The 12,514-nt window shown below is 39.3% G+C and overlaps 1 protein-coding gene across 1 annotated transcript in view; it reads right to left on the bottom strand.

Annotated features, from left to right (window-relative positions):
• The window catches only part of ca10a (carbonic anhydrase Xa), a 177,429-nt gene that overhangs the window by 155,777 nt on the left and 9,138 nt on the right, over positions 1-12,514 (bottom strand). The window contains exon 3 of the mRNA XM_026350502.1: positions 832-906. Coding sequence (XP_026206287.1) covers positions 832-906 — 75 coding nt within the window. The remainder of the gene's footprint in view (positions 1-831; positions 907-12,514) is intronic.

Here is a 12,514-nt window from a genome sequence, read left to right as displayed (position 1 = left end):
TGTTTTGCCTTTGAAAAGAAAAGGGTTCTTTAAAGTGTCAGCTTATCTCCTCTAATGTTACCTAGATGTCTAGATACGGCTGTAGCCTGAGGCTTAACAGGAGGCCTGAGCATTGGCAGGTGTAATGTAGCTTTTATCCCTATTTTGTGGCATGGGACTGCTTGCAAGAGCAAACCATTGGTTATGTAACTATGTGCATTTGGGGTGAAAGTAGCATAAAAAATCTTATTTAAGGTTTGGATGACACCTGACATCAACACCTAACTATAACCGTAACCCTCTTGCTGCCATGTGATATTTCTACTTCTATCAAATTTTCCTTCTTACCTTCCCCCTTAATATAAAGTTCACCTTGGTGTTTCCAGAGTAGTGTACCAACAAAGTGACCTCTGTTCGAATTCTCCTAATTGTTCTCAGATGCATTTAGTCCTCATAAAGATAGACACGACTTCATGGTCACACACTCAAACACACAGCCACCTCCAGGCTTTAACTGGAGCACCTCAGCTCAGCAGAAAAACACAATCTCGTAAAAAATAATTGGCCTGACATCCAGATACGTAACAAGATGAAAACGGTGGAAAGAACAGTGAACTGCCGTCAATCAATCAGCGAAAAAGTGCCAGGCATGTAAGAAGGGCGAAGAGGTCTCATCAGAATGAGAAAATAAACCTATTGCCAATGGCAAGGTAGCGTGATGTTATCTTAAATATGTAATAAGTGCCGGCTTCAGGATCAAGCACCCACTGTGGTTGAAGTATATGCGAGGAAATCAGTATTCTGTGGAAATCTTCCATGCATCAAAGTGCAGCACACTGTTATGAGGCTCACCTGGAACAAAGCTCCCCTGCACCACCTCCTTGTATGCCCACCATCCTTCGTGAATTTTCGGCGGATTCGGCTGTGCTGTAAGGCGAGAGGAAGAAACACAGAAACAGGGATATCAATCACTTGAAGCTGAAGTTCAAACAAGAAAGAAAAGTAAAAATCCTGCCATGTTCACACGCTTCCCAAGTGAAACACTGCATCTCTTTTCTCCAGAACACACATGTAGACACACAGGCAAAACCTCCCATAATATGATAACTCCCTGCGCATTAATTTAGAAATGCATTCTGTCAGGTTATGTGAGCTGAGGAAAAAGGGCCAGAGATTAGAGCAGGGTGGTACAGTATACAGTAATTGAGGTGACTAAGTAAAGGTCTCAGTGCAAAGAGAGAGTTGTGACCAAGCATTACCCCCCAAGCCTTCGGGATATTGCTTTTTACACCTCAACTTTTTCCTTTTCCTTTTTATTCACTGAACACGACACAGAGGGCTTAATCAAGGGTCTAGAGTTCGCACTGCTTGCTTGTCTTTAATGGAAGTTGAGGTGGCCGAACAACAATCCGCCCTCTGCTATCCCCTCCAAACAGCCTTGCTGCAGTAACACTGGAGAGCAGGTTCAATTTCAGAGGGGTGGGCCCGCTGGACATGGTCCAGAACAGGCTATTTTCTCAGAGGCCAATCTCCGCTGCCACAAGCTGAAAAGGGGTGAAAACTGTAGTTGGCCTCCTGAGAAGAAAATGGATCCTGTTTGTCGACTTGTTTCTCAAAATGATAAATAGTTTTCCCCTTTTTTTTTTGATGGTAAATTAACTTGAAGTCAACACCATCTTTGATTGGAGTGTGCCTTGACCAACCAAGCAGTAATGACTCTGGCTTTTCAAACCATTACAGGGAGGCTGGCCCCCCTGCCTGGCGCTGTTCGACCATGGCAAACCGTCCACTTAAACTGCAATGAAATCGTATTTATTTTTTTGTAGTTTTCAAAACGGCTCAACAAAGAAAACAGAATCACTCTGTGTCATTAAACTTTGTTTTCTAACACATATTTGTGCTATAAGGACGATAATTACATGTTAAAATTACAGTTTGATTATAAACATTAGAGGGAATGCTGAACTCAATTGTTAACACTTTGCTACAACATCAGTGAAAGTCAATGAATGCAGTCATAGTGGCACAGATTAACTTTGGTGAGCTCTGCCATGTGACGTTGTGTTTTTAACAAATGGAAAACCATCTTGAAACTCCTGACCCTTAAGGGAGCAAAATATAATGATCATATTAAGTAATCCATGACTCATCACCTAAGTAATTGTGTTGTTATGTAACAAAAAAAACTAAATTAGTCATTGCTCATTACATTTTGTCTTTCGTAGGTCCCTTCAAATAAATCTCATATTCACTGTAAAGAACAGGATTTTTTGCTTAGCATGCTCTATGTCCTCAGGTAATCTGGGTACACACTCATGCGCGTACCACTTCCAAATAAAACCCAGCTATGTTAATGTTTAACTGCATGGCTACCAGTGGTTAGCTGACCCACTAACACATCTAAATGAGTCTTTGGAAGCTAGAAAGGATACAGTGGCAAGAAAGCACAAGTATGTGAATCTTTTGGAATTTCATGGTTTTCTGCATTTAGTTTGTCATCTCATCTTCATCTAAGTCAAGAGTATTAACAAATGTGTCTAAAGTAGTAACACAAAAAAAAAAAAAAACTCATCTTCCATGTATTTTTGAGAACAACCATAAAAACCTTAAAGTGTGAGTGTGAAGTTACAAATAAGTTTGGAGGTATGGACTACAGCTACTACAAAAACAACTCTTTTTGAGTTTGTTCCACACAAGAAGAATATGCGTGAGCCTCGCAAAAAAAGGAACTTTGAGACAATCTATGATCAAGAATTGTTCATTTACATAAAGCGAGAAAGGGTTACAAAGTGATGTCAACGTCTTTAGAAATTAACCAGTACAGTTTGGTTAACAATATACAAATGGAGACACTTTGGGACTGTGGCTACTCTACCAAGAAGTCTGTGGCCAGTCAAAATGACTAAAATCACAACGAACACTCATCACTGAGGTGAAGAAGCAACCCCAAGTTACGGCCAAAGATTTGAAGGCATCATTGCAACTGGCTAACATTAGTACAGAAAACACTGCTGCACAGCTAGGCAAGTTTACCAAGAAGCACACTGAAACTCCACAGCAGTACTGGCAAAATGTTTTATGGGCTGATAAAACTATATTGAATTATTTGGAAAGAACACGCAGCACTATATCAGGTGTAAAAGAGGCAATGCATATCATCATGAAATCATCATCCCAAATGTAGCTTGGTGGATAAAACATCATGATCTGAACATAATTTGCTGTATCAGGGCGTGGACAACTTGCAGTGATTGTGAAGAAGATGAATTCCCAAGTGTTTCAAAACATTCTTTAGCATAATGTGAGAATGTCTGTACGCCAGCTGAAAGCTTGGGGGTTCCAAGGTTTAACGGTTCTCAATAAAGACATACTAAATTTTTTTATGTTATATATTTCATATATTATTATATTTATTAATACTCTTGACTTAGATGAAGATCAGAAGACATTTTATGACAAATCAATGCAGAAATTCATGAAATTCCTAAGGGTTCACATACTTTGTAGGCTACATAGCCTGTGCCTTTCTAAACTACATCTAATTAGTTTATTGTGTCACAGGTGGATTCCAGTCAAGTTCTATATTAAGAAGACTTAGCAAACAAGATGAAACTCTGGCAAAACCTCTGCAATTATGTCATTATGAACTGGCCTCCAGTGGTTTCTTAAATTTCTTCATGCTCGCTTGTGGCTCCTTCTTGGTAATTAGTTCATCAGTCAGACGCCCCGACCCAACAACTTTCGAACGTGTACACACAAACCCTTTTAGGACCTTTAGAATGCCAAAAAAAAAAAAAGTTTAATTTACCATCAAAGTGTGATTTCACTATTCAGTACTATTTTTCTATCATCATATATCTTGCTAACCAGCATTTATCTTCGTTAAATTGAACATTTTGCTTTTTTTCAGGTTGAGTCAAGACTCACTGTACAAGTATGTGAGAGAAAAGTATTCGTTATATATAACATTGCCCAAACAATGCAACCCACTGCCATTTTCTTCCCATTAGGGATGCTACGAATGAACCACAACCAACATAGCTCCAGTATTCTCTCGATATCAGCAGGCGATAAACTGCACACAGCACGACAACATAGTTAAAGACGTCTATCGAGCTTTATAGTTCGTTACATATAGCTAAGCGCGCTGAAGAGCACACATGCTGTGACGGCGTTTCACTTTGTCGCAAAGCGTTTTCATGTTTTATGAATAAAAAGCTCAGCAGTAAGAAAAAAAAAAAAAAAAGAGCAGTCAGAGAGAACAATAGTATACAGTGCGACTTGGGTTGGTTTGTGTGTGTTTGTGCAGGGGTGGTGGTAGTGAGAGCCCTTGGGATTCTAGCTAGTGTAAGTAATAATATAAAGGAGATTTGGAGGCCTGTGGACATGATCCTCTTACAAGCTACTGACAACAATAGATGCAGCACCTCTCTCTCTCTCTTTTACCCACACTCTAAACATGTGCACAATAATAGAGGCTTTAATATTACACAGCTGTTATCACTAACCGAAATATGAACAAATAAACAGCATTTTTTTTGTGTTGATATGCTTGCGTTAAGCGTTATTTCAGTCTAATTACAGTAAATGTGGAACACTTTTGCTATCCTCAGTCAGACAAATAGCTGCTCTGATACTACAATAATAAATTCAGAGGTAAACTGAACCTTTCGTGATCCCTGTGGGTAAACAGAGTTGTTAGAGCAATCAAAGAGCAGCACTAATAGCAACAGAGTACATCATGAAGAATGTGAACTTGCACAATGGGAAAATGTATGAATTACCCACTCCAGACGTAGCAAAAAATGTGTGAAATATAAAGTGTGACCAAGGAATAAGGAGAACAAGATATTATATGGCTATTGATCGGATCATTCTGTGTGGATGAAGACCTACAGTACATTTCTGAAGAGTCTGAAATGTGCCGACATTGATTTCAGTAGTTCACTCTAATTCTAATTTGTGCCAAATTGTCAAGTTTAGTCTGTGTGTCTATTGTTTGTACATTTACACATTGTTTTAGTCACACTAAACACTAAATTGCATTACACCATTCGGAATTTAAATTGATTAATAATAATAATTTTAATATTTACAGTTCATATTCTATGTTTACATTAATTAAGAGACTCAGTAAGTTGCCTAAAAATGTAATGTTTGGCCCACTGTGTAGCGACAGGAATTGCCTAGCTCTTAGTGAATGTTACACAATTTAAAAGCTGATTTAAATGTAATTTTCAGGTGCATTTTAAAAATGTATCCATTTATTGAATCATTCAGTCAATAATAGATCATTGCTACACTTGTTACCAACTAGCTAACTAGAGGAGACAACCACTTCCTGTGAGAGTCAGAGAGAAAGTGCAAAGCAGCATAACAAGCACTGTCCCATTTCTCAGAATGTTTGGCCGTGGCCCTAAAACACACATCCTGACATCAGCAGAAAGCAAATGCCTCCAATCTATAAAGGGAAATGTAGACGAGACACTGCTGGAGGTGGGTTAGTGGAGGGGCGGGGTTGATGGATCGCCTTATTCTATAATATAGGGATATAGGCCTGTTAGACAGTATAGGCAGATCAAATGGAAATGGAAACTAACTGTCAGAAACAGAAATGCATGATGTCAAACAACTACATGATAGTAAATGAATGAATAGGGTGCAGGCGACAGGTATGCCATACAACTCTGAAGTAAGTGAGGTCTTCACTAGCGATACTGTGTCTCTGTGCAGGAACGATCCTGTCTTCTAAAATGTATGCTCTGATTCAACTGCCAACACAAATATGTTTTTTGGAGAACATAGAAGCATTATCTACTGAAATAATGAGCTGTTAATTTAAGTAAATGATGAGTCACAAATACACTGATACATTTAAAGAAAAATGTCCTCACTTTTTGTCAAACAAAACTAACCATAACCCCCAAAACCTTGACTCCTCCCCTTGGAAGGAATGTTTGTTTTGATGGGAAGTAACATATGTATTTTTTTTATTTCCTGTTTCAGGTCTCAGATGTGTGTCCAGCTTCTTTAAAGACATGTTGTTAGATAGCACATATCATATCATATTAACCATCATAAATTTGCAAATCTTGCTTCTAAGCATTTGCCATCAGTAATAATGGCACTATTTTTTTTTCCCACTGAAAATTCAGCATTTACATGCAGCAGATCCCAATGTTTGAGCCAAGCCTGGCACACTTGTCAAAGCATTTGGAGTGACAGCACCGTGACAGGACAGGCTTTTCTTTTTTTTTTTTTTTTCATGACAGAGCTGTGTCTGAATTTTCCCAGTAGTCTACTTTTCAGCTGCAGAAGCAGATATATGTAGACTTCTAAAGGCTACTATTCTTTATGTGACAGTTTTGGTTTTCAGGGACGGTTAATTGTTTTGGATACGTGGACACATATCTAGTACTGAAATTCACTTTCATCCCACTGTGCTGCTGCATCGGCTGCCTCCGTTTCTCAAGTGGGTTCTAGGATGGGCACATATGCTCTTGAAAACTGTAGTAAATCCATGTAGATGTAAACACAGCCACGAAATCAGGATTCTCCAGTAGAAATGTAACATTTTCGAGCACTACAAACATATAGCTGAAAGTAATCTAGTCTAATAACTCCTCACTTCAGTAAAATACATAACAGTTCTGGCAATAAGAATTGGGTGAAGTTTAAAATAATAAAGTACATAGAAATCTGTTATAATTGCTCATTGATCCTCTTCTCTACTGCTGATGTTATTCACTGCTGAGCAGGGAGTTTACACCTGGCAGAGGGAGGGACTGCTGTCAGACACAGTCATGCAGAACCTGCTCAATTTTAAGCTGTGTAGCAACTTAGGTTAAAATTCTACATATAGTCAGTTTTCACCATAACATGTTTAATGCAGTTGGTGAACAAGAATCAACTGTGATCCATTACACCTCTAATAATAAATACATATAGTATATAGTGAACTATCTATCATTATCTTCCTGGTAGACACTGCAAAGCACACATTTCCTTTCCCATTTGTGAAAATGAAAGTACTGACATAACCTAGTGGTATTTTCTTTGCTTAGACTGTGCTTAGCATTTTGCCTGGGGTCATGTGAAGGCAGTAAACATTTTCAGATACAGTAGAGGTTTGTTGTGGGGAAAACTGTTTAAAAGCTTCAAGTCCTGATTCATATTTTCTTCTGATTGTGAATTTATACACGTTTAAATTCAGTGGTGTCAGTGGAAGGAAAGAAAATTGAGAAAGAGCAAAGGGTCAATTAATGTTAAGAGGGGCACCGTTGATTCATTTGGGAAACAGGCAGGGGCCTTGAGCCTCCAGAGTCCCCTATCCCCCCCTCCATGCACTCACTAGCTGCACATCGTGGTCTTTTCATAACAAGAAACATTTGTATGAGCTCGTCCCAGCGGGCGACGTCAAGCGATCTAATCAGTTGATTAAATGTGAGGCTATTGGATTACTCGCAAGTAACAATCTGAGAATCAATGACAAAAAATCAATTATCTCCATCCCAAGCATAAATCCCCATGCGAAAACCTCGCTGGGTTGCGGCTTCACCGCGGGTTTGGATTGGCATCTGTCAGCTCTGTACACGTCTTGTCTCTAAGTGGCCGGGCTCAGCGGGTGACAGCCCCCTCGTCTTGTCAGTTCTTTCCTAGCTACATATTTTAAGACTGGGTGTCTGGGCCCAATGTAAATGTGCACTTTGTGTTTCTGGCGGCCTGTCACAGTGTCAGCCTTCGTGTACTGTAAGCATAGTCAACTATCTTTACTGTCAGCGGCTTTGTCAGCTAACCCTAATTAAATGGTGGAACATTCATACTTTGTACAGTCTCAGTATAAAGATAGCATCACTTGAAATGGAAATGAACAATAACTCTTGTCTTTGATTGCACAGTCAGCAGAAGGTGGAAAGTACATTACTCATTTATCACAGTTAAGTGTGGTTTTGATGTGCTGATATTAATATTTACATTAAAAAAAAGACTTCTACTGTAGAGTGTTGAGAACAAATGTTTGCTTTTTCCTTCCTTCCTTCCCTCCTTCCTTCCTTCCTCCCTCTTCCTTTTATTTTGCTTTCTGCTTCTACTCCATCTTATGTTTCTGACATTGTTTCTTTTCAGTCTTTCCCAGTGTATTTCTCCTATCTTTGTTTATTTCCCAGTGTCTCTTTCTGTTAACCTGTTTTTCTTTTACGCTTCCCTTTCCACCTTCCTTCATTTCTTGTTTTCTTCCTTTTTATCCCTCTTTCCAATGGTTTTGGTTTTCTGGCTACTTCTTCTACTTCTTTTACTTTATTTATCACTTCAATTCATTATCCTCACTTGTTTCCTCCCTTTTTTTAAATGGTACTTTGATTATTTTCTCCCATTTGTATTTCCTTCACTTCTTTCCTCCAACCTCTGGGTTAAAATCTTAACCCTGTTTGTTCAGGATGTGAACAAGCTGTTCTGCCTGAGCTGCAAAAATTACTAAGAGCACAGACAAAAGCAAAACAATAATTAACAAACCAAACATTAAATTCAGCCTGGTTAAACCACTAAGTTCATACCAATAGTGAAAGGAATGCTATTTAAAGAAACAGTAACTTAATTTTTCTCTTTGAATATTTAAAATGTACAGTAAATCTACCAAAAAAAAAAAAAAAAACAAATATCAACCTAATCTAATGAATAAAAACTCTTGAGAGGAGTGAGTGATGATGATGTTCCTATGACCTCATATCTGTTTTTATGTTATTCATCTGTCCTTGTGTCATTCCTTTCTTGTAAAACTGATCAGATGTAGGGATTTGACATTGAAAAACAGAAAATACTTTGACTTTGAAATGTCCTAGTCACAGTTTAATGTAATATTATACTAAGTATGTTTTAATATAATACATCTTTCACTTCTGACAGTCACTCAATCAAGTCTCAACTCTTTGTCTCTGCTTTTTGATTAAGTAATACATAATAAAGTATGTTGAGAGACTCAGCCAAACCAAATCAGTCCATGTAGTTACTGAAACAGCCTCCATTCATTTCCTGGTTCCAAATGGCGCCATGCTTTGCTGTAGTGTTGTTTTGAAATGAGAAGGCTCCTCTAAAGCCGTATGACAGATCTCGTTGGCCACAGTCTCTCACTGACCTGAATCCTATTTAGCACAGCACAGGCCTATTTCATCCTCATACTCGGGAGTCTGGCAGGGCTCAGCCACCCCCCACTGAACCTCCCATAAAGCCAAAAAAAAAAGTGAGAGCTCTGTAAATAAACAGTTCATTTTCATATAATATCCAAACTCTCCCATTAATATTCATTGAAGGGCACAGGCGATCCTGAAGCCCAACCATGCAGAAAGAGAGAAGGAGGGAAGGATGGAGCAGAGTGGCAGAGTCCAGACAGGTACAGGATGGACTCAGATAGAGAGAAAAAGGCAAAAAGACAGAAGAAGAGAAAACGACACATTGGAAATGACAGAGACAAAACTGTCCTTAAATGAAACTTGACCTTGCCAACAGCTGTGCTTACTGACTTATGAGACAATTATCTCTCACCAAGCTCCGAATGGTGTCTCTCTTAATAGTCCTAGCTGTGTCTGTGCGTGTGTGTGTGTGTGTGTGTGTGTGTGTGTGTGTGTGTGTGTGTGTGTGTGTGTGTGTGTGTGTATAGAAAGGAATATTTGCTTTAGTGTCACATAGTGAAAGATCTGGGCCCTGAAGACTGAATCAAACAAAACCAATTGATTTCCAAAATGCATTCGGCAATATGCTGTGTCAAACCCAAAGATTAAACTACAATATAGCACTGCCATAGAACCAACATAAAAAAGAACTGTATCTAGCTTTATTAAAAGCATTATTTTAAATCTTATCTGCCAGCTAAAACAAATCTAAGCTAGTTAGCAAGAACAGAGTTCATGAAGTATGTTGACCTTTTGGTTTAGTCTTTGGTTATGTTCTGTAGTAATTACAACTTGTCATGGAAATTCATTATTTTATTGGGTTAGGCTAAGGGTTGGTAGGCCTACTGAATATGTATGTTGGGCAGTATCTACAAACGCATGTTCACATTTAACTTCTTCTGTAATTACATGACTGTGGGTTAGGGTTAGGGTTAGGGTTAGTCCGCAGCTTCCCAAAACATATACCCAACATATTTATGATGACATAAAGATGGTCAAGCAAGTGGAACCCAGACCAGATGCTCTACTGTACATGGGTTCTGATCCAGACACACACACACAGCACAGCACGTACTGATACAGTATGTGCCCATTGATTATTAAGGACACTGCACTTGCATCCGCAAAATAACTTCTGCACAGTCCTCTGCAGGAAAAGCGTTATACGATGCTCTTAGATGAGTTTGACCAAATATGGAGGTACTTATAAGACAGGATGGTAGCTCAAATGATCAAATGTTTAGCTTACATTTAGAGTCTTTACAGATGAACAGTACAGGCTACAAAAGAATTTAATCCAGAGGATAAATTGTGCTATTTATTAGTATTATAGCTCATTTGGAGCCTCAAGTTCAGCTTTGTGCTTGATGTCATTGTTTTGTTCAGCAACTCCTGTGAGTCAGTTACGATTTTCTCTTCATATCTAGCAGAGTGCTGCTGAACTTGCTCAGTAAATGAGACAAAGCACCAGTAACAGATCACAGTATGAACTATAATGATCCAAACAGCCAATATCAATTTGTGCTGCAGTTGCTTGGCTGCCGAATGCCCGTGTCAGATTCCATAATCCTGTCTTGCAAAGTTTATCTTAGAATTTTGAAGATATTCTGATGATATCATCCAGGTTGTTCTTGCAGACTTGATAACTTTTCTAGAGTCACAGAAGAGGTGATGCCCAAAACATCTGCAAGACTCAATATCCAAATATGTTAACTAACTAACTAATTCCCCATCTTTTTATGTGCTCTTTGGAGGCAATTCTGAAATGTATAGTGAAGATAAAGAGACTTATAAGGCGGGTACAGTATGGATGAAGTTGGGTTTGCTTTGACTGACAGGTCTCTCTGACATCAAGAGTGACAGAGCGCTCCCTGTCTGTTTTTGTTCAGGTTTTTTGGCTCCAAAACAATCACTGAGAGGATGGCTGCCAGAAGTAAACTATACTGTATATGGAAACCTGACATTTCTGACTTTAAGGATTTATAATCACTATTCAAGGGTTGCGTACTGTAGCTTTTCTGTCAAAGTAATCGAATTTAATGATCAAACTGTCACAAAGAAGTTTGAACACTCACAAACATCGACTGTCTCACCACCACCAGGCAAAGCTGGATGGAGGAGGATGTCTGTTTATGGGTCACTGATCACTTCAAATCTGCGGCAAGAACTACGACTTTCTGTTTGCCCACTTCCTCCCATCTGTCCCACTTCTCAATAGATTTGTTTCCACCTTTCCTCCAGTCTAAATGCACAAGAAAAGAAGCAATCCATTATTTTTGCTTGTGCTCAAAGAGCTAGGGAGAGGTGGAGCAGAGAAGGGGAAGCACCCATCAATAATTGAGAGGGTGTGAGTACCTTTGTCCTTTCTGGCCTCTGATCCTATTGAGCTGAAAGCCGTAAAACCCTGTGTACCTGTGCCAGTGACTAGACAGTGTACTTACCACAGTGTGTAGCAGCTCGGCTAGAGCCACCTCTGTCTGAGCACAGAAAGCCTGAAATAGCTCCAGAGTCCACTGCAGTGCCCTCACAGTTAACTGTAGTCATTCAGGCATTATTTATCACAGAACAGAGACATAGTGCAACTTAAACACCACCTAAACTCAGGGAGATACTTGCTGTTTGCCAACACGTAGGCAACAGCAGCAGCACCACTAGCATCAAGGTCAAAGGTTCACCAGTGGAACTACACAGCCTAACAATCCCAACAAAAGGAACCACTTCCTGGTGAACTTCCACTTTATCACAAGATGCCATGGTGACATTTTAGTGTATTAGTTAAAGGAAGATTCTGACCATGGATGGACACACACAAATTGACCCTGATTACTTTTAACACTAACAATGAATTATTTCATTAAGAATATTATTATTATACTCTTGCACAGATATTTTCCATTGGGATTTGTGGATGTTTATCCCCAACGTCATTCTAAACCAAGTGGGTTAAAACACTATGACCCGGGCCATTATTTCCACTCCGCACCAAATACAGACCAATGTCGTTGGTCTGTTTTTTCAGATTTAAGAATTGACCAAACACAGTATCTCTGTGTTAAACCCTTTGGCAGGCTGTGTACACACTGGCTGCAGAATATTCCAGGAGAACTGGTGACATGGCAAAGCAAACAGAGACTGTCACAGAAAGAGAAGAGAAAATGAAGCCTGGATAAACACCAGCAGCTCTCTGCGTCTCTGTATCACCCACCCATTTGCCGTACAGTAGAACACGCTTGCTTGCTCCTCCATCTCCCTCACACAAATACGCACTATTGCTATTCCTGTGGCAGGGCACGCATCTGTACAGGATTATAAGATTAGCAGCTGGATATTTGGCTTTGCTGACAGGGCCTCTGTGTGATGGGGTTGAAGTG

The sequence above is a fragment of the Anabas testudineus genome, chromosome 19 (assembly GCF_900324465.2).
Source record: "Anabas testudineus chromosome 19, fAnaTes1.2, whole genome shotgun sequence".
Taxonomy (NCBI): domain Eukaryota; kingdom Metazoa; phylum Chordata; class Actinopteri; order Anabantiformes; family Anabantidae; genus Anabas; species Anabas testudineus.
This window is presented reverse-complemented; position numbering and strand designations above follow the sequence as displayed.